The sequence below is a fragment of the Chionomys nivalis genome, chromosome 11 (genome assembly GCF_950005125.1).
Source record: "Chionomys nivalis chromosome 11, mChiNiv1.1, whole genome shotgun sequence".
Taxonomy (NCBI): Eukaryota; Metazoa; Chordata; class Mammalia; order Rodentia; family Cricetidae; genus Chionomys; species Chionomys nivalis.
This window is the reverse complement of record NC_080096.1, coordinates 29,338,599-29,362,230: the sequence shown is the minus strand read 5'-3', so window position 1 is coordinate 29,362,230 and position 23,632 is coordinate 29,338,599. Positions and strand designations below refer to the sequence as shown.

The window sequence follows — 23,632 nt, the reverse complement described above, 5'->3', positions numbered from 1 at the left end:
AATCAGACTGCATATGATAGTGTCTGCTAAATAGCCTATGTGGGTGGGTAGGAGGCTAATGCTGTCCCGATTATGTAACTACACTGCAATGCTGGCACAGAGATGAAACTGCCTAATGACACATTTTCCATACATATCCTCTCATCAAGCAGTCTGCCAATCCAGATACACTGCAGAGCAGCAGCAAACCCATTTCCCACAGCAGTTCCCGGCAAACTCAGCAACTAGCAAAAGGAACCAATTAAGTAATTCCAGGAAAAATCCCATTTACTTATTTGGTTTGAGGAGCTTAGCATAGCAGTTATAACCTAGTTCCTTAATTTGTTATTAGTAAACTAGGAAAAATCACAGATCAAACGAAGCTGACAGCTACAAGGTTCAACTGCGGCATCATTACAACAGCCACCACAGCTCTGACTCTTCCTGGACCTTCCTGGCTCTCCACTCCTCTGTCATCTCAGCAGCACAGGGCCAGCACCCTCACATCTCAAGCTTTATGTGCCTCTTTTGGGTATATGCAGGCATACGGAAGGCTAGAGAACAATCTTCCAGTGTCATTCACTCATCAAGTACCACCTTTTTTCTGTGACTGGTTCTAGCCTGGCCTGGGACTTGCCCTGGCTGACCAACAAACTCCAGGAGTCCACCTATCTCCACTTCCTCAGTGCAAGGATTCTAAGTTTGCACTAACATCCATGTGGTGGGTAGTGACACTATTATGAGGTGTGGCCTTGTTGGAGGAAGTGTGCCATTGGGCTTTGGGGTTTCAGATACTCAATCCAGGCCCAGTGTCTCCCTCTCTTCCTGTTACTTGTGGACCCAGATGTAGAAGACTTGGCTCCTCCAGCACCATGTCTGCTGTGTGTTACCATGTTTCCCACAATGATGACACGGACTAACCCTCTGAAACTATAAGCCAGCCCAATTAAATGTTTTCTTTATTAAGAGTTGCCAAGGTGTCTTTAAACAGCAAAAAAAATCCTAAGACAAACATTTAAAAAACAAAAACTGTGTTTTGAAGACTGAATTCACATCCTCAGCACTTCACCAAATGAAATCACTTCCCCAGTTGTATCCCTAATCTAAGGAGGGTGTCTCTTTAAGAAGGCCACACTGGTCTCAAACTCCAGAGTGCTAGGATTATAGGTGTGCTCTACCACGTACTATTATTCTGAGTATCTTGAAGTCATATCTGTATATTACCCCCTATTTATGCCCTGTGAGTGCTGTTGTTTTTCACAATCTCTTGTCATAACCCCAATACTTTCAGTAAACTTCCCCTAAAATATTATGATAGCTACCATAACTTGTTTAAACCTCATCCAACCTAAGCTTAAGCCATTAATTTCTGAAGACCTGCTTTCCCCAAACCAACAGATCTTATTTCCCACAAGACCTTAGCACACATGCTCTGGCTTACACAGGTGTTTTCTAGTGAGTTCCTGAAAGCACAAGTTAATTGCTATGTCTTAGTACCAGCCAGTTGTTCTTAACACAGTTATCCACCAATCTACCCTTACTCCAAGGCCCGACTCGGGCAGCAGTTTTGTTAGAGGAGTTCTTAAATGGAATTTACATGGATAGTTTCCACACCTCCTTTTGTTCTGAGCACAGCAGTGGCCTAATAGTTAGCAACTGGCAAACATGCTATATCCTCTTCTGCATTTGCCAATGCTTAATACAATACTAGAATCAAAGTAGGTTTAAATTATGATCAAGGTTAAAGAAATGTTATAGAATGAGGAGAAATCAAATCCAAGTTAGACTTTTTGCTACCGTTTCTGAGTTCTTCTGGCAAGTTTCAAATATAGAGATTAATGGCTGTTTCTTAATTTTATGCTTCCTGAACACAAAATATTCCAGTTAATATCAGGTCCTGAACTTATCCAATAGTGTAAACAAACACACACACACACACAAACACACACTCAAACAATTGTATGTTTAAAAAAAAATGCAGACGAACTCAGACGAGGTCAATTATCTCTATGTATATGGCAATATTACCCTTTCCTCTATTTCCTTAAGACAGTTTCTTGTTATATAGCCCAAACTGGCATCTTGTCTTCTTAATAGTACTGCATGCTAGATCCAAAGAATTCTTATTATATAGAGTCTATATTTGTAGTGTCTATGGTATGTCAGAATTGATTCTTTTAAATGTGTTCATGTACAGGTCGGAGAACAACTTTGGGTGCCATCCTCATTAGCACGACCAACCTCTTTTGAGACTGGGTCTCTTATGGCTCAGTAACTCACCAATTAGGCTATATTGGCTGGTCATGCTCAAATGTGTAAGTTCATGCACGCATGCATGCACGCACACACACACACACATGTGCACACACGTGTGCGCGCTCACGGACAAATACATTCTTCAAAAACATTTTAAAGACTGGGGGGCAGGGAGACCCATACAACACAGCACTTAAAAAAAGTCAGCACCTTAAAAGTTGTAGTGGGAAGTATGAAAAGACAGATGGTGTTGAAGTAGTTAGGCCTTTGATTTCTTTATGACCATAATGCCCAATTAATTAAATCATGTAAAAAGTCATTGAGACAATCTTCATTTTGGAAAACTATATTCAGGTGCCCACAGCACCAAACAGCTGTTACATGTTTGTATGCTATCTGGGACAGTCTAGGGAACCACAGCTCAAAATAATGATGACCAACACACTCACTATCCACATACTACACACCAGACAATCTTCCCAGATATAAGAGACTATGAAATATGTTAATAGGTTACACTGCCCCCACTGGGATATTGCTAAGCAACATCCCAGGATAAAGAGCATGTAAATGCTAACAGTAACAACAAAGACCAGGAAGTCGGTAGGAAGGTTGATGGAAGTCAGGATGGAAGGACAGGCTATGGGAGTCAGTCCTGTAAGAAACACTTTAAATTTCAACAACGTGGTTGACAAGCTTCTCCCAAAAGGGCCATAAGACACGAGTCACTGATGTTGTGAGTTCCCTCTGTATGCTAGGAAAATGTTTTATTACCATTGTTTAATAAAGAAGCTGCTTTGGCCTATGGCAGGGCAGAATATAACAAGATGGGAAATCCAAGCAGAGATAGAGGAGGAAAGAAGGCAGAGTCAGGCAGACACCATGTAGCTGCTCAAGAGGCAAGACATAACGAACCACGAGATGATGTGGGATGTGTTGCTTTTATAGGTTGGTGAATAAAGCTGTTTTGGCCAATGGCTTAGCAGAGTAAAGACAGGCGGGAAATGTGAGCAGAGATAGAGAGTAGCTACTGAAGGAGAAATATGCCAGAACATTACCAGTAAGCCACAGCCTCGTGGTGATATGCAGATTAATAGAAATACGTTAATTTAAGATGTAAGAGTTAGCTAGGAATGTGCCTAAGCCACTGGCCAAACAGTGTAGTAATTAATACAGTTTCTGTGTGACTGATTATTCAGTTCTGGACAGCCAGGAAACAGAAATGGGTCTTGGATTACAAGTCCCAGGACAGTTTAGCCACTTCAGATAACTACTGACCCAGACACTGGAACAGGAGTCAAACAAAGAGAAGCTGGTTTGACAGCATGCATTATAGCAGGTATTTACTGAAAATAGAATAGAAGAGGGAATATGGGGTACTAACTTTATTTAAAATTTCTTTGTAATTTGTGTGTATGCAGCCTGGAGCACATGTGGAGATCAGAAGACAACTTTTATGAGTTGGTTCTCTCTTCCCACCACAGTATTGGGTAGGCAAGTGCCTCTGCCCACCAGCCATCTGGTGGACCATCTAAGCAGTCTCTTGGGCATTGCCTCACATAGCACTGTAATGGGTAATATGGGACAAGAAGGTAAACCATGCAGGGTGACTTGCAAGCTCTATGGCAAGATGACATTGGCTTGCTTTTAAACTGGAGAGACAAGGTAGCTTAAGATCAGTGAGCATTAAGTTGTGCAAGATAGTCAGAAAAATAGACCATGGCCATCAAATAGAATAAAGGTTTCTGGATTTATTATGAGGAAAATGGAAAATTATTGGATGGTTCTAAACAGAAAATTGCCTTACCTAAATGCTAAAGAAATTTTTCTGGCTACTTCTGCATAATAAAATGCAGAGGCCATGAGTGAAACTGCACACAACAGTTCAGAATTTCGGATATTCATCCTTGCCTCTCCAATTCCCCACATGTTATCTGAAATGAACCATCAGATATAGATCAACAAGATCAATAAATATATTATTATTGTATTATTACTATTATACAGGCTCTCATGCATACCAAGCTGTCCTCAAACCTGCTGAAGAAGAGAATGATCTTAAATCTATCTTTCTGCCTCAGCCTCACCCTAGCGAGAGGATAACAGGTATGTACCACTATGGCTGGTTTTGTGGTACTCAGTACTAAACCAAAGGCTTCACGCTAGGCGAACATGATACAAACTGAACTACACGCTAAGTCCCATCACCTTATATTTTCAATATAGTACTACTAACAGAACCCCTAACTTGGTTTAAACTCCAGCATTATTAACTAGTTTAACTTTACAGTATCCAACATATTTCTTTTTTTTTTTTATTTTTTATTTTTTTATTTTTTTTTTATTTTTTTTTTTTAAAGATTTTATTTATTTATTATGTATACAACATTCTGCCTCCATGGATGCCTGCAGGCCAGAGGGCGCCAGATCTCATTACAGATGGTTGTGAGCCACCATGTGGTTGCTGGGAATTGAACTCAGGTCCTCTGGAAGAACAGTCAGTGTTCTTAACCGCTGAGCCATCTCTCCAGCCCTCCAACATATTTCTTAATTGAAACTTCCCTTTCCTTATCAACAAAAGGGAGTTTTGTCAGAGAGGTGAAATTTGATAAAGTATATAGCATGCCTCATCTACAAGGAGCCATGTATTCATTGAGTCTTTCCACCTTCAATATGGAGAGCCTCCATATATAAATGAAAGACAACTGACTTCACTCACTGGTTTACTTCTAGCTATATTGAGAATCAGTCCAGAGGCCTTGGTCAATATTAGGCAAATGCTTAACACTGAAATATACTTTCTCCCTTTTCCGATTTAAAAGCAAGCTCAAGGCAAGTTATGGTGACATGCCTCTGCAATCCCCTCACTAGGGATGTGGAGGCCAGAGTACTGTGAACTGGTGGCCAGGATGAGCTACAATGAGCTCCAAAGACCAGTCTGGGCAACAGTAATAACCTGTCTCAAAACTCAAACTAAACTAAAGCTCAGAAAATCATAAAGGCAATCAAGGTCCTAATAGTAATATCAGAAACTTAGTTATGGGCATGTTAGATTTGAGACACTAATTATATAAGCTGGAATGGTAATGAGGGCTAGGTTTAGAGAAGACTATGAAGACATTTGGGATTCAGATCACAGTTGGTATCTAAAACCTTTAGGCTATATGGGACCATAAAAGAAGTTCAGAAAAAAGAGAAGACTCAACAAGGGTGCTGCAGCACTTAACCGAGGGAAAGCACAGCCAAACTGAGAAGGGACAATCACTAAGAGTTAGGAAGTTGAAGTGTATGGACCTCAAGAAGACAAGTAAAAACCCCAGGAGGAAAAGTCAAGGGGACAGCCAGGCGGTGGTAGTGCACACCTTTGATCCCAGCACTTGGGAGGCAGAGGCAGGTGGATCTCTGTGAGTTCGAGGTCAGCCTGGTCTACAAGAGCTAGTTCCAGAACAGGCTCCAAAGCTAGAGAAACCCTGTCACGAAAACCAAAACAAACCAAAGTCAAGGAGACAGACTAGTGAGGGGAAAACCCTCAAAAAGCACCACTGATTCATTCAGTGATGTAACTGGCTGGGACTCAAATGTCATATTAGACTGTCATAGTCAGGGCTGGGAGTGGTAGCCCGTGTCTTTAATCCTAGTACTGGGGAGGCAGAGGCAGGTGGATCTTTGTTGAATTCCAAGCTGGCAGGGGCTACACAGAGAGATCCTGTTTCAAAAAGGGAAATGGAAAAGTCATAGCTGGATGGGGTAGCAGGAGAATCACAAGTTCAAGGCGCGGGAGAGGTGGTACTAGGGAATATAGCTAGTTCAATTGGTAGAGTGTTTGCCTAGCATATACAAAGCCCTGTGTCTGACCTCCATCAGTACTGAGTAAAACTGGGTTTGGTAGAACACGCCTGTGACCCTAGCACTGAAGCTGGAGGCGGGAGGACCAAGAGTTCAAGGCCAACCCAGGCTATATGAAACTGAGTCAGGGAGACTGGGGGTGAAGAGACTGAGAAAGAATGAACATGAATGTCTCAAGAGGAGAAAAATATTCCACAGTGAATTCACACTGAAAATATAAGGTGATGGGATTTAGCGTGTAGTTCAGTTTGTATCATGGTCGCCTAGCATGAAGCCTTTGGTTTAGTACTGAGTACCACAAAACCAGCCACAGTGGTACATACCTGTTATCCTCTCGCTAGGATGAGGCTGAGTAAGCCAGGCAAGAAATTAGATTGTCACTGTAAGAGGAAGTGGGCACAAAAGATTTCTAATAGAATAGAGAAGAACTATCGGATCATCCACCAGGACAGCGAAGAGTGGATGAGCTCTGGTACACAAGAAGTTAGTCCGAAGAAGTATTCTATCTCTAATAATAAAAGAGGTGCGTATTCATAGTCACAGAGATGAACAGACATTCAGAAGGCGCTTACAGAAAATCTCTTCAAAGTACCTCAGTTTCTACAGAACAGAAGAAGCTCCTCTCCAACAGGTTTCAGAGAGAGATTTCCTAAGACAGTGAGGTAGTAAGCAGACTACGGTACATATAGTACAACTGATGGAAAGGGGAATTAGGAGGCAGGCTTTTCTCAACCTGGCTGACCCTGTGGATGCTGGTAAATCTAACAGAGGAGGTAAAGACTGAAGGTAGTCAAACAGACACAATTAAGGACAAGAACAACAGAGGACATGAGGAGTATATGCCACAAACAGCAACTGACTACCAAGAAGCAGAGTATGGAGAGGATTATGATGGGGATGAGGCAGGATGAAAACGTGAACAATACATTCTGGCTGGTGCTGGCAAAGTCCATAGAATAAAGAGAATGAAGTGAAGAGAACAGGAGAGAGGTAAAATTTTAAAATTTAGGAACTATTAGGGAATCTGATCTTTGAGATACCTACATTTATCAAGCAACTTTAGGGGCTGGAGAGATGGTTCAAAGGTTAAGAACAATGGCTGCTCTTCCAGAGGATTGGGGTTCAATTCTGAGCATCCACATGACAACCCACAACTGTCTGTAACCCTACTTCCAGGGGACCAAACACCCTCACAACAAGGCACATAAAATTAAAAAAAAAGAAAAAAAAGAAAAAAAAAAAAAAGGAAAGAAAGAAGACAAACTTTAGGGCAGGGCTGGCAGCTGGCTCAGCAGGGAAAGGCACCTGTCACACAATCCTATGATCTGAGCTCCCTGGAACCCAGGTGAAGGAAAGAACGCCAAAATTGGCACCCACATGAGTGTCATGGCATAAATGCTCACAAAAATACATCACACATGCACAATTATAAACAAAGAAAGATGCTTCAGTGTAGAAGTAAGAATTCATGGGTCAAATTTGAACTGGCAGCAGAGTAAAGGCAGATGATGGAGTAAAGCCTAAGCATTCCTAATTTTTTTTGTGTGATTTATTAAAAATTTGGAGAGAACTAATTACAAATTATGTAAGGAAACTGATTCAGATTTCATTAAAAATGATGCAACATAAAATAGCTTTTAAAGACTCAACCATGTATATTTACATTATGTTTCATGGTATCCTATTTGACCAGTTAATTATTATTAAAGCACAATTCACAGAATTGAATTTAGAATTCTGCATTTGTGTGTCACAGAGGTAAACACACAAACTGCTAAATTGAAACTAAGTCCCACTCTCCTTGGATTATTTCTTGACCTATTATTTATTAATTGCCAAATTCAGTAAGATTAGTACTGTAAGAAGAAAAGCTGTTTTCACATCTGAAGATTCCAGAATAGACCATCAAACATCTGTAAACACCATTTGTACATTCTGAGTTCCCTTCTATAGAAAACCACCAACATTCATAACTAACTTCATATTTAATCTGAAGAACAGTTAAACATATAGCTAAAGCATGATTTTCATAGCCTAAAAGATGAATCCTGGCTTTCACTCTGACAAGAGGAAACAAATGAAGCAATGTCTGTACTTAACCTTGCATCTGTAGCAAGACTGAAGAGTTACCTAATGTACTCACCTCCTGGATAGCCTCTTCGCTGGGAAGCATGGAACATAAGCATGTGACATAGGCTTGCTGAAAACATGACACCTGGGAAAGTTCTTTAGACTCTGCACACAGTTTTGATAAAGCAGTGGCTTGGGGGATGCAGTTAGATTTCAACAAATGTTTGATTCGCATTTGTAGAAAGGAAGGTCCTTCTTGTGCAATCAATTTGTTAACTAGAAGAAAGGAAAAATGCAATAGTATGACAATATACCACATGCCAGAGTGGTGATGACACCTCTCATCTTTCTTCGTTGCTTTTGTCTTTTTTCTTCTGAGACAGTCTCATGGAGCTCAGGCTGGCCTTAAGCTCACTACACAGCTGAAGATGACCTTTGACTCCTGATTCTCCTTCCTGCCTGCCTCCACCTTCAGTTTGCCTGTTACTAAACTGGGAGTTGCTATAAATGAGTATTTATTCTAGTCTCTAGACTCCTCTAACAGAAGCAAGAGGAAAATAAAGCTAACAATTTCTATAATTAGTTTTATTCTAAACAAACTTATTAATTAAACTTTCAATATTTTTAAATTATTTAATCATCTCCCCCCTCACTTACTGGTAAGTCCAGTAAAGAAAAGTAAAATCAACCATAAGAGTAAATAAATTCAAGAAAATGCAATAACTGACCTATACAATATTAACAACTACCAACTGGACGAGTATGAGGTGCCAAGTTTTAAGCTAAACGTTCTCATATACCTCATTTATTCTTCACACCACCACCAAGGCAAGTAATGTCCACAGATTAAGGTTAGAAACATTAACATTCAGAGAAGTTAGGTAACTTGCCAAGGATTCCAAAGCCAGTGGTGCTGTTTCCTCTAAAGCAGGCATTTCTCAAAGTGTGTTCCACCGACAAAAGACCTGAGAGATAGTCCTAGAAAAAAAAAGGATTCCTTGGTCAAATCTTTGAACAGTCCTGCAATGACTAAACTGTTCATGTGTATTTAGTCCATTGTTTCCCAAGCTGATTTGACCAGAGAACCCTTTTGTGAATATTAGTTCTTGTAAAATACATATACCTGGCTTAGTACACACTTTGGAAAATGCTGCTCGGAGCACTAACTTACAGCGCTCAGCCAAGACCTCAACTTCACGAAGCACTCAACAAGTCTGTGACATTACTTAGTGTCACCTAAAGAACAGAGGCTGAAATGCAACATTCAAGCAAGCTAAAAGACAGCTTTAGGTGGTTAATCCAAGACACTGTTTCTCAGGCTTGAAAATGCTTTCTAAGACACCCAGGGAGCTTATTTAAATGTAGATTCTGATTAAATAGGTCTGAAGATGGGACTCTTTAGAAATATTTTGTTTTAATACAAGGTCTCACTGTATATCCCTGGCTAGCCTGGGCCCTGGGCTCAGAGATTCACTTGCCTTTGTTAAGATTAAAAGCGAGTGCCATAATTTTTTAATTTTTTTCTAACTCCCCTCTGTTGAAGTCCCCCTGGTTTTTAAATTACTTTTTAAAGGTAATTTAAAAATAAGGAAACTCACTATCTATATATGTATGAACAATGTGTATATACACACACAGCTAAAATCATTGTACAAGCCAAGCATGGTGGTGCATGCGTATAATACTAGCAGGGGAGCCGAATCAAGGCCAACACTTCCGGGAAAGCCTTCATGCACTATAGGGCAAAGCTTTTTTCTTCTTTTCTTTCTTTCTTTTTCTTTTTTTGAGACAGGGCTTCATTATGCAGCCCCAGGTGGCTCAGGAGCTTGCTATGTAGACCTAGCTGGTCTTGCACTCATAGAGATGCAGTTGCCTCTGTCTCAGATTTATATATTTACACACATACCATGAGTATCTGAAAGTTAGAGTTGTGAGCCACCATGTATAAGCTGGGAAGCAAATCTAAGTAAGTCCTCTTTGAGAGCAACAAGTGCGCTTAACCACTGAGCCATCTCTCCAAACTGCAAAATTCATTTTTTTAAAGCAAGAAACAAACAAAATTCTCTTATTTTGACATCAGTGCTCTAGTTTCCCTCCCAGAGAAACAATTCTTTTCAACTTTTTCTGTACCTTCCAGAAATGATCCCTTTTTTGATGAACTAAGTTTATGATCTAGCTTTTTCCACCCTTAGAATGAATTGCCTTACTATTGTTATCAACCGAACAGAACCTCACTATAATTCACCTTGAAGACCCTAACTGCTCCATTTACACGTTGTTTCTAATCTTTAGCAGTCATCAATAATGATACAATTCGGTGGCTGGAGAGATGGCTCAGAGGAATAGAGCACTGGCTGCTCTTCCAGAGGTCCTGAGTTCAATTCCCAGCAACCACATGGTGGCTCACAACCATCTGTAATAAGATCTGGTGTCCTCTTCTGTACTGCAGGATATATGAAGGAAGAAACCTATATACATAATAAATAAAAATCTTTAAAAAAAAAATAATGATACAATTCACAAAGATGTGCACAGGTCACTTCACCAATGGGCGTATTAAAAAAACAAACAAACAAAACCAAAACAAAAAAATAAATCAAAGACCAAAAAGTGGAATTACCAGGTTGCAGGCTTTGTTCAACAGTTCTGGCCCATACGCCAAACGATTCTCCAGAATTTGTACCTATATTAAACTACTTCAGAATTCCAATTCTGGAAACTTTAGATTTAGCAGGCAGAACTTGGATTTTAGTATATGTTTTTGGTTTTAAAGTCTATAAAATTCAGTCCAAGTCAAAAGTCGTGGAGGAAAAAGATCACATTTACCCTTCAGCCTTTTCTATTTTAGAGTCATAGTCATTAAAATCCACAAAATAATTCATAACCATAGCTTCCCCATCATTAGTTCCTTATTATTTTCAGTAATATTATATCAATTATTCAAAGAACAAAACAACTATGTAACGTTCTTCTGTGGTCCTCCTTTCCTCAGGGAACCACTGAGTAACTTGTCCCGACCTTGTGGTTCTTCAAAACCCTTTTCATTACTGCCCTGTCTCCTCCCATTCTGACCTAACATCAGACCCTGTGCCATCTGCCTTCCCAGGTTATGAACAGCTTATGAATCTTATAGAAGGCAACACACTTGAAAACAGGAATGTTACCTTGAAGCCCACAGCACCGCTAATTTTGCACACTACTTTCTACCTCTTAGTACACTAAGACTTCCCTGTAAATGTAAAATAAGGGGCTGTAATGTAGGGGCGGGGGTTAGAGTGTAGATTTTAAAATCAATATCTGAGAATTCAGCCTGACTCTGACACAAATTCACTGACCACTCTGAAGTCCAAACTTTTCATCTACAAAATGTTGGTAAAAATTCATTTGCCTCAAGGGGATCACAGACTCATATATGAAACAAGGGTAGCACAAATAAAGAAACAGCACAAAATCAAACATGACAGCATCTGTGATCTGCTACCAAATACAATGTGATCCATACAATGTTGGGTTAACTTCTGTATTCTCTACAGAACTAAGCACCATGAACACAGCAATTAACCTTTATTCAGGTACCTTTAAAATCACTTTTTAAAGATACTTTTAAAGATGTTTGAACCTACCTCAATAATTTTAACTACATGGTCTTGGACATGTGTGAGCTCTCAACTGCCTATAGATGAGATATCAACACAGAGCAGGCCCTCTAAGTATCACTGTTGTTATTTCTAGGAGAAAAAATTGATCTACTCAATTCATTACAATGGTTAAGCAATTACTGTAACTTTCTCTTGTGTGTGTGGTATGGTGGTGGTGGGGGAGGCTAGGTTTACTGCTTCAAGTTTGCTACGTAAGCAGTTCTATCACTGTGCACTAGATGCTCTTTCAGAAGTCCCAGGTTCAATTCCCATGGAAGCTCACAACTGCATATAACTCTAGTGCCCTCACACAGATATATATGCAGACAAAACAATACATAGAAATTTTTTTTTAAAAAAATCATAAAAAATATCATTTAAGGGTTGGGGAGATGTTCACTGGACAAAAGCACTTGTTCTGCAGGCATGCTCACATAGAAGGTGGGCATGTGTTAGTGACCCTACCACTGAGGTTTGGAGATGGGCAGATCTCCAGAGCTCTGCTGGCCAGCCAGCACCACTGTTCTTTCAGTTTAATACCAAACCCTGCCTGTCTCAAGCAAAGGTTTATCCACCTTCCTCCCTGCCTTTTAATGCTGGGATTAGTGTGCTCCATCATGCCTAGCTTCTTTTCCTTTCTTAAAAAGTTATCATATTTCTTAGTAAATTTACTTGTCAATGTATGTATTTACTGAAAGGAAATCCAGGGGCTGGAAAGGCAGTTCAACAGTAAAGCATTTATCCTTTATGTCCAAGATATTAGGTTTATGCCTGGTGATAACAAATGAGGACTGTGTGAATCATGTGTTTCAATACTTAACAAAAACTCTACACATGCTGTGGCACACATATACACAAATAAATTAGTAAGTAAAAAAAAAATCAGAAAAATAAAAGTGTGATTGGGAGTGCAGCTTAGTAAGTAGGTAGAGCACTTGTCAATTATGGGCAAGGCCTGGGTTTACTCCCTAGCCACAGGTGCCAAGGAGGAGAAAGAAAGTTATTGACAGTGTGATACTTTACCTACCTATACTTTATCATCTGAAAACAATGACATTTAAGGTTTAATTTAAAAGCAGTTCTTAAGGCTGGAGAGGTGCTCAGTGGCTAGCACACATCCTGTTCTTCCGGAGGACCAAAGTCCGATTCCCAGAATTCACTTCAGATGGTTCACAACTGGAACTCTAGCTCCGGGTGAATCCAATGGCTCGGGTCTCCTTGAGCACTGTACTTACATGCACACACCCACACACACATATCCATCTATATGTAAATTTTTCAAAAGAAAAAACTCCCCCTGAAACTTTAAGAAACAAAATAAAAGGAGCTCTTAGCTAGGCAATGTGCTACAGGCTTGTAATTTGAACAATTGGGAGGCTGATCAAAAACGCAAGGCTGCTGGACAGTGGTGGTGCATGCCTTTAATCCCAGCACTTGGGAACCATAGGCAGGTGGATCTCTGAGTTTGAGGCTAGCCTGATCTACAGAGTGAGTTTCAGGAAAGCCAGAGCTACAGAGAATCCTTGTCTTGAAAAACAAAAACAAAAAGCCAAAAAAAAAAAAAAGTTTATTGTAAAACAAAATGCTGTACTGTGCCAGTCAGCCCCAATCTTAAGCCCTTCAGAATTCCTCCCAGTCTTGACTGCAGCAGGCCACTGTGAATGGTGACAGCGTGAGGACACTTAACATTCTAGAATATATACCACCATTAAGTAGTGTATGACCTCTAACAGCTTATTGACACTAAACGTGTTTTGCTAGTCTCCATTTGTCTGCGTTTACAAAGGGAGATTATTTTTTCCAAAGAAGTCATCAAAGCACATGGCCAATAGAAAATCTGAACACCTTAGGGCTGGCAAGATGGCCTGGCAAACTGAGGCAAGACCCCCAGAGTGAAAAGGTGGAAGGAGGAACCCAGTCCAGAGAGCTGTCCTCTGAACTCCACACACAGGCTACAGCATGTGTACCCACCCAACTCTATTTTAGAGAGCGGGAAAAACCCTCATGTACATTTCTTACTATATAAAAAGGCCTAAACAATACAAACACACTAGTCACACCTAATGCAATGTTAGCTAACTGGGATATTCTGAAATGTTGTTACCCTAGAAATCCACTTCCCTTTTAATCTCAGAAACTGTGTATGAGCATCATTACTCAATGTGACAGACTGAAACAGGAAACAAGTGCAAAGGCACACTCACAACACCACAAGTCTAAGGATTCTTATGGGAAAATTAAGGATCCAACAGGAAGCATTATTTTGTTCGAGGCAGGTTCTCATCGTGACAGGCTGGTCTCCACAGTGCCATCTAACAGAGAATCTCCATCTCGAGAGGGGACTGCAGTGTGGGCCACCACACAACACACACAACTATTAGTAACTATTTTTTTACTACTCAAAACGAAACGAAACAAAACACCCCAGGCACAAAATTTAAATCCGCCAGGCAGTGCAGCTCTTGGGAGGCAAAGGCAGGCGGATCTCTGTGAGTTCAAGGACAGCCTGGTCTACAAGAGCTAGTTCCAGAACAGGCTCCAAAGCTATACAGAACCAACCAACCAACCAAACAAACAAATCTATAACCAATTTCAGTTCTCTTAGAACCTGATACGGTTAATAAAGTTTTAAGACTTACCCTCCTCTGTTTCTACTGGCTGTTGAGAGAGAATTTTAAGAAGAACAGGGTTTTTCCATACTCCTTCTTTTGTAACATGAACCAGTATTTGTAGATTATTATTCCCAAATTCCAACAATGCATCATGTGACTCCTAAAATAAAAGCAACATATTTAAAAGAGAAGCTAATAACAAAGCTTTGCCTTCCCAATCTAGTTAAGTATCAAAAAACTGAAAAGGGTTTAAGAGAAAGAGATGAAGGGAGGGTTTGTGGAAGTTTGTACTTTTCTACTGGAATATTTTGAACCAAAATACATTTAAAATGTTTTTGTCAAGTTCCCTCATGCAAAATTCTTATTACAAACAATTTAAGTCTGAACTGAATATCTGAAACGTCCTAGTAATTAAGATGGTCAGACAATAATCTTGGCAGTAGCAGACTTAATTTTTTTAAGACCACTGACACAGCATTCATTTAAATGCCTGCTCAGTATTCATACAGACAAGCATACTCTTGCAAACAAAAATTATTACTGTATGGCAATAACTGGTGAATGGCGGGGGTTGGGGGGTGATAGTGCATGTTACATAAACATCCTACTGCTGAACTTCAGTCCCAGCCCTGATTTCCAACTATTTGAATTTCTGTTAATCTATTATTGAAAAAAAGAGTAGCTTTATATAAAATGTTATAAGCTCTTGGTTATTAGTGGATTTCAAAAAAATTGTTACTATGTATGTTAGCAGATACCTTTAATCTCAAATTTGAGAGGCAGAGACAGGAACATTTGGAGTTCTAGGCCAGCCAGGGACACATAGTGAAATCCAGTCTCAAAAAGAAAGAAAAAGAAAGAAAGAGAGAGAGAGAGAGAGAGAGAGAGAGAGAGAGAGAGAGAGAGAGAGAGAGAGATCCAAGTTGGTAAGTGATACAGATTCCAAAACCAGGAAGTGAAAAGGCAGGAAGATCAAGAGTTCAAGGTCAACCTGGCTACACAAAACCTCAGGGGAAAAAAAAGTGTGTGTGTGTGTAATAATGGTTCACTAATACCAATATTCATTCTGTAATTGTTTAATAGCATTTTAGCACAGCAAATTTTCCTTTAACGGCTTGACAGATCTTCAGACTCCTTTCTCCTGAAAACAGGACAGATATTTATTCTGCAGTGAAGACAAGGAATCTAGGAGACAATTTCACAATTTCCTGTCAGGTCACTGGACCTATACTCTCTTCCACAACACACTGGCAGGAAACATTTCACCACTGGGATAAACAGCAACTGAAATGTACATTATCTGAATACCTTCTCCTTTCTGCCATCTCTCTAAAGCTGATAGGCTGTCACTGATACCCAGGACTTGAAGGCTTAAATTTAAATGATCCTCAGCCTCCAAAGGAACTCCAAGGTCAGGGGTTGGCACATTGACTAACTTACTTTTTCATCTGTTTAACTCAGAATATACTTCATTGAGAGCAACTTTTGTTGCCAGTAGTTATTTGATTAATTACATTAAAGGTAATTTAAAACTGTAAATTTATGTTTCTTCTAATTTAAACATGTTTTATTTATTCGGGGAATAACTGTGCAAAAGAGTTCTCATGCAGGACAAAAGACAGCATAGCATTCTAAAGCTTGAACTCAGCAGGCCTGGCAGAAAAAAAAGCACTCTCACCCACTGAGCTAGCCTGCCAGCAGTTTTAAAGTACAAATGTCACACTTTTAATCTATAAATCTAAAATGTCATAAGTAATTAAGTTTCATACCATTAAAACACGTAGAAGATATTTAGTCAAATAGTGCGTGATCATATGCAGAGAAGCATCCCATGTGGTTTGCATATATGAGAAGTGCTCATAATAAAAACTAACCCAAGAACAAGCTGCATGGCTATCACAGAAGCATTGTGCATTGTATGTTCAAGGTTAGCCTGGGCTAAAACGTGAGTTCTTGTACATCCTAGATGACATGCACAGATACTATCTCAAAAAACAACACCACAAAAAACCAAAATTCCTTTTCAGACTGGAAATACAGCTCAGTGTGCAAGTGCTCACATAACACGAGCAAGATCACATAATCTCCAGCAAGAACGTGTATCTCAGCTGGGCACAGTGCAGCATGCCTGTAATTCCAGCACTCAGGAGGCTGGAGAAGGACTGTCACAAGGTTGTGGCCTGTTTGGGCTAAAGATTGAGTTCAAGGACAGTCCGGGCTTGGATTTCAGCTAAACCAGGGCCACAGTGTGATCATTTCACACACAAACAAACAAACCCCAAACAAAAGCAGAAATCAACATGCCAGACAGGAAAGATGACTCTGAAGGCCGTTTGTATATATGAGAAGTCAGGACCACATTACAGGGTTTAAAATAGGCCAGGAATATGACAAAGAATTTTATTCTCCCCAAGGAGAAAAATATTACAATCATATCATTTCTTAGTATGCACCCCAGAGGAAATAAGATTCCTATACTCCGAAGTGCGTTTTAAATATGCGAATCTTTATCTGCACAAGTAAGAAACAGGTCCAAGTTACTTTGAAATGTGTGCCCTAGATAATAATAAAGTTAATAAAGGTTCTGAGTCTGAAGGTGGGTGTTACTCTGGGCAAGCTAAGTTTCCTATATGTGCCTCCTTGTTTGTAAATGGGGACTCAATCTTCACATTATAAAGTTTACTTGATTAAGGAACATAAAAGATATAAAGTGCAAAGCAGTGACCCTTAATTATTGACAATAATTAAATGACTGATAATTATTTGATGTCTGTCTGTCTCTCTGTGTGTGTGTATAAAGGCAGGTGTGTGCACACAGAGGTCAATGTTGTTCCTGAAGCATTTCACCAATTTCTTTTGTTCAAGAGGCCTGGAGCTTTGCCAAACAGGCTAGGCAGACACACACTCTAAGGGCTCTTCGTTTCTGTCTCCCATCTCGCCATTGGGAATTTAGGGCCTGGGTTCCGGGGATCCAAACTCAGGTCCTCAAGCTTGCAAGGCAGGCATTTTACTGGTTAAAGCATCTCTCCAGTTCTCAGCTTCTACCCTAATGGATCATTTGACACCTGCTGCTGGGCAAGACACTCGCCATTTTCTAATCCGTTCCCCCACAAGAACCTGAATGGTCCCCTGTGAGTATAATGCATGCGTAGCATATATAGGACAAGTTTGACTGATTTAGAGATATATATTGACTGGCAAGACAGAAGGGTGTTATGAACAATCTGAATATTTTACTTTTTGATTATAAATATATGAATATGCAATTAGCTTGTTTTGCTCTATGTTTCAAAGTTTACTTTGTTAAGAGTAAATGTCTTGGGGAATTAAGCAGAGAATTTTTCTTAATTAAACTTGACTCACCTGTAGAGACTGAAGGAATGGTACCCAGACTTCACAGGGCAGTTCACTTTCAGGCACTGAAAGCAGCAATTCAAAACAACTCCTACAATACAAATAACTATGTAAATACATTAAGAAGGTTACAGCAAAAATTTAGTACAACATGAAAGCAATATGCAAGACTTTTATACTTGCTCGAACTATTTTAAATACTTATCCTCTTTAAATTTTTCTTTGAAATTGTTCTGGCTTTTCAAGTATTAAAAACAGAAAAGAAAAAATATAATGCTTTATGTTTATTATTATTTTAATAAAGTTTAGAAATATACGAACCTTCCAAAAAAGTCAGCTTGGTATTGGAAGGTTACCTATACCAAGAGACCAAAAAAACTAGGATCTGGGGATACTGTGAATTTAGCTGACATAGTGATAAAGAGAAGTTGCCTGTCACCCACATCAGTTCCCTATCACTTGCAAAGGAAGCAGAACTATCAGCAAAGTGATTTCTTCACTTCTAAAAAGGAAGCAAAAGAATTTCTTCTCTCTACCCTAACCACTCCCCAGGCACAGAAAAGAAGGAACAGGAAGAGATTTTTTTAAAAGATTCAGAAAAACATTAAAAAAGAACAACTCAAAATATCAATCCAGCATATTTTCCTAAACCTTACAGCATGATCACTCTGCCTGGTATCAAGTGGTAGGAAGTGAGTGGGACCTGGTAGGGAGAACAATCGGATTAAAAGCAGAATGCTAATCTTCCACAAAAGTATGATGTCCAAGATTATTCTGTAGTGAACAGAATAGAAACAGGTAGGGCTAGTACAGAAGTAACAGACTACCCTTCCCAGCACGGATCTCAGTCAACAATGCAGGGTCCAAATAAGGCAGCACCAGCCTACACCTCAACAGCTGTTGATGAAACAAGTATGTTAATGGTATAATTCTGTCTGTTATTGGGCAACCTAATATTAAAACAGCTAAATATCTATGAACTTTACTGATATTTTGTGTTGGTAAAATTATTTTTGGTTCAAATGATGTAACTGAGATTTCACATTATCTTCTTCTCCAAAGTATATGGTGTTTCTCAAAAACACCAGTTTCCAGATCCTCAATCTATGATAATTAATTCTATGATAATTGCCAACTTGATTAGACTGAGATTCCTAGAAAATGGGCAGAGCACACCTGTAAGTGTATTTGGGAGAGTATTTCCACAAATGATGAGCTAAGGCGAGACTTCCATTAGGTGAGCAGTACTAGTACTGTCTGCAGACTGAGGATCAGGTGGCTTAAAGGAGGATAGTGGAGTCAGCCCTGCTTCTTGCTTCAGGGTGAGACAGCTTTACTTGGCCAAGCCTCCTCCTCATGATGAACTAAAACTTCCAAAACTGAGCCAAAACAATCCTTTTCAAGTTGGTTTTCTCTGGCATTTGGTCACGGTCACAGAACACTGTTTAACATACAATCCATAACTAAGAGAAAGAGAAGGGAAATGAATCGGACTTGTGGTACAAGCCTGAGTAAGAAAAGAGACCCTAAAGATAGCTATAGATTTTATTTAGCTGGAGCTTCACTTAGACTTTATCTACTAAGAATTTAGGGGTGAAAGCTCAGAGCAAAGGGAACTGGTGTTTTTCCATAATAAACAGTGTCACTGTAAAGAGAAGTCAGGCAAACAGCACAACCAACAATACTCAATTCTTAAGTAATTTAAGTGCTTAAACTTACAGGACTAATCTGCCCAGCACTAAGAGGACATCTTCACATTCAGTAGTTAAAAATGGACGTGCGCTGGCAAAGCTTTGGATAGCAAGGCGGTATACCTCCAGAAGATACGCAATGTGTTCTGACGCATTCTTGTTGCTTGCATATTGCAGTAAAGTCTAAAAAATAGTAATAATAATAATAATTTTACAAATAAAAATTAAACAAATTGTTCTTTTTTGTTCTCAAAAGTACTATTTGTTCCTTCTTTCCTAGCACACACTTACACACTGTCTTTTTAGGCCCTGGTTTGTTTAGAGGATTCTTTTTTTTCTTTTCTTTGGTTTTTCGAGACAGGGTTTCTCTGTGGTTTTGGAGCCTGTCCTGGAACTAGCTCTTGTAGACCAGGCTGGTCTCGAACTCAGAGAGATCTGCCTGCCTCTGCCTCCCAAGTACTGGGATTAAAAGCATGCACCACCACCGCCCGGCTGTTTAGAGGATTCTATATTCACCAAATAATGAATCATCCCTCTGGAGTTAGCAGAATACAGAACGGTTCTTCTGACAGGACAAAATCTGAAGAGCCATAATATGCCTGAGCTGGGAATCCCCTTTCATGTAGAATTACAAGTAGCAAGTTTGGTTAATACAACATTAAATTGAAGAGGGAAAAGGAGAGGAGGGTTGTCATATACACACACTATATTCCCAGTAACAGAGTTTCTCCTCCCCCTTTGTAGACATTTATTATTCAAATATACGCCCAAATATATCCACAATGGAGAGACATGTGGCAAATTGTCCTGAGTTGAACTGTTAGAGGGAATTTCCTATTTACCATCTTATCCCTAGGCATAAATATAAATATACTATATATAATTAAAATCAGAGACATCAGCAGAAGGGACAACTCAAGTCTGTCAACCAAAATAGAGAAGAGCCCAAATTATGACCAGTAACAATCAGTCCCTCCTTTCCCTTACACCCTGTAAGCAAAGCCCCAGGAAATGACCTGGGACACTAGAGCATCTCTAATTCCTATGACCCACTGTCACTCTTGACAGCCAAATCCTGAGCTATACTAGCTCGCTTTTGAACAAAGTATTCTTTCTTACTCTTGTAATCTACATGAGCCTTTACTTTTATTCCTTGAAAAAAGGCACCAAGAACCTTGTGTGTGAAGCTGGGAAGTGGTGGTGAATGCCTTTAATTCCAGCATTCAGGGAGGCACAGGCAGGGGTATCTTTGTGAGCTGGAGGTCAGCTGGGTCTACAAAGCGAGTTCCAGGACAGTCAGATCTGTTACACTGAGAAACCCTGTCTCAAAAAACCAAAACCAAATAAACTTGGTATGATTTTATGTGTTGTGCCCCACACTGGCAGGATTATCATTTTCCCTCTAGAGAACACATTCTAACTGGTCTGTCGAGTTCCTAATAAAATTAGGCTTCTAGTTAGGGCTACTCCTAACAGTACAGAAAGCAGCGTGATGATGAGTGAATTCTACGTGACCTCAAGTTTTTACAGAATAATTTCTGTAAAGACTTCTAACTTACCATCTTGGAATTTCCTGTCTAAAGAACTACAAATAGGGCTATTAAGATAGCTAACTATGACACTGGCTACCAACCTGATGACCTGAGTTCAACCCCTAGGCCCTATATGGTGAAAGGAGTATACCAGCTCCTGCAAGATGCCCTGTCTCCACACAAGTGTCAGGCACATATAAAACGCACCCCCCAAACACACACAATACGGCAATAGTGCAGGATTCCAAACTTCCTACACCTAAGTGTTCATATTAAGATCTCTTTCTTTCTTCTTCTTCTTTTTTTTTTTTTTTTTTTTTTTTTTTTGGTTTTTCTGTGGTTTTGGAGCCTGTCCTGGAACTAGCTCTTGTAGACCAGGCTGGTCTCGAATTCACAAAGATCCGCCTGCCTCTGCCTCTCGAGTGCTGGGATTAAAGGCGTGCGCCACCACCACCTGGCTTTAAGATCTCTTTCTGAGCTGAACAGTGGTGCGCACGCCTTTGATCCCAGCACTCGGGAGGCAGAGGCAGGCGCATCTCTGGGAGTTCGAGGACAGCATGGTCTACAAGAGCTAGTTCCGGGACAGGCTCCAAAGCTACAGAGAAACCCTGTCTCGAAAAAACAAACAAACAAAAAATATGTGCTAAATTATTTTCCAAGTGTAATAAGACAATTTTCCAGGCACATAAGCTCAGTCAGTTGGAGAATGCCATCTACTACACTAAATTTAGTGGGCATGATGGAGTGGTACATGCCTTTAATCCTGGTACTAAGAACACAGTGGCAGGCTCATCTCTAGTTCCACGCCAGTGAGGATACATACTGAACACCACGTCTAAAATAAAGTAAAACAACCTATAGTGAGTTCAAGGTCAGTCTAAATCACACAAAACCATCCTGGGCTCAAAGCAAAACGAAACACGGGTTTAAGGGTCAGCAATATGTCTCAATGGATAAAAATGCTTCTCACCAATGCTGATAACCTGAGCTTGATCCCTCCCTGAGACCTACAATGTGAAAGGAGAACACTTACTCATGAAAGATGTCCTCTGACTTCCACATGTGCATTGTGACTTGAACACACAAACTCTCTCTCTCTCTCAGTAAAAATTGAATTAAAAATTTAAATACATTTTTAGCTGACAAGTAGATGTGCTAAATGACTTCCAAAGTCCTTTCTTACTTCAAACACAAAATTCTACAATTATAGAAACATGGCCCTATTTTTCCAAGAGACATGAATTTGCAGGTTATAAATTCAAATAATTTTTATATATGCATACTTTGAAGTAATGAAACACATATTTGGGCATCATAATACATGCCTGAATCCAGCAATTTGGGAGGATCAGGAGTCAACTTGAACTAAGACCCTGTCTCAAAAAACCAAAAGGAGGAAAAAGAGAAAGAAACACATAATGTAGATAGCCAAGCTTTAAGGGGGGGAGGGGGGGAGGAGAATAATCTATGCCAGCCTGGTGTGGTGGCACATGCCTTTAATTCCAGAGACAAGCAGGGAGATCTCTGTGAGCTCAAGGTTAGCCAGGGCTATACAGAGAAACCCTGTCTCAAAAGACCAAAAGGAAATAAAATAAAATAAAATGGAGCTGGAGAGGTGGTTCCATGGGTAAAAGTGCATACTGCTCTTGTAGAGGTCCCGAGTTATATTATCACTTTGGGTGGCTCATGATTACCTGAAACTAAACTGGCTTCTCTGGGTCTATACTCTTGTGTACATATAAAATGAAAATAAAATCTTTTTTTTTTTTTTTTTTTTGATTTTCGAGACAGGGTTTCTCCGTAGCTTTTGGTTCCTGTCCTGGAACTAGCTCTTCTAGACCAGGCTGGCCTCGAACTCACAGAGATCCGCCTGCCTCTGCCTCCCGAGTGCTGGGATTACAGGCGTGCGCCACCACCGCCCAGCAAAATAAAATCTTTTTAAAAGAGACCAATCTATTGGTTACAAACGGTAGAATCTATTATATTCACAGCAAGCATTTACAAGTATCTATCACTTATATACAACAGAAGTTCACTGTAATTGGTAATACATAATAAAATCTCTTTTAGATTTAGAAATAGGTCTCTAAAATCTAAAAGCAGCTAAAAAAAAATGTTCTGTGACACTCCTGTTGGGTTCCCCCACCACCACCACCAACAACAAAATCTCAATCGTTCGATTTCACCAATAAAGACTATGGAGCCAGATGCTGGAGTGAAAGCCTGCTGGCTCAGGAGGCAGAGAACGCACCCAGCTGACCTCCCTCCTCAGCCCATGTCCCAGAAGCCTTCCTTCTCCTATGCCATCTCCAACCAACCTCCTCTAATTGAATGTCTCTCCCTTCTATTTCCTGTGCATCTCCCTCTCCATCTTCCTGATTCCCTCTTGCTCCTTCCTGGTTGCTTGCTCCCATTTCTTGATCTATGGTTGACTTTACTTAAGAAGAAAGCTCTTGGGTTAAACATGCGTGCTACGGCTGAGCCACACCACAATCAGAAACAGGTTTTTTCAGTAAATGGCAATGTTGGGGTTCACAGTGTGATCATCCTGCAACAATACGCCAGGATCTTTCCCTTTCCGTTGGCTATATACTGACAAGAAAAAAGGACAGCTGCTTTGCAAACGTCTTTGGGGGACACGGTGATGCTCAGTG

The 23,632-nt window shown here is 40.0% G+C and overlaps 1 protein-coding gene across 1 annotated transcript in view; it reads right to left on the bottom strand.

Moving 5' to 3' along the window:
* Positions 1-23,632, bottom strand: part of Rlf (RLF zinc finger) — a 55,348-nt gene that overhangs the window by 19,384 nt on the left and 12,332 nt on the right. The window contains exons 2-5 of the mRNA XM_057784901.1: positions 19,475-19,629; positions 17,765-17,846; positions 14,429-14,561; positions 8,225-8,427 (exon numbers count right to left, since the gene is read on the bottom strand). Coding sequence (XP_057640884.1) covers positions 8,225-8,427; positions 14,429-14,561; positions 17,765-17,846; positions 19,475-19,629 — 573 coding nt within the window. The remainder of the gene's footprint in view (positions 1-8,224; positions 8,428-14,428; positions 14,562-17,764; positions 17,847-19,474; positions 19,630-23,632) is intronic.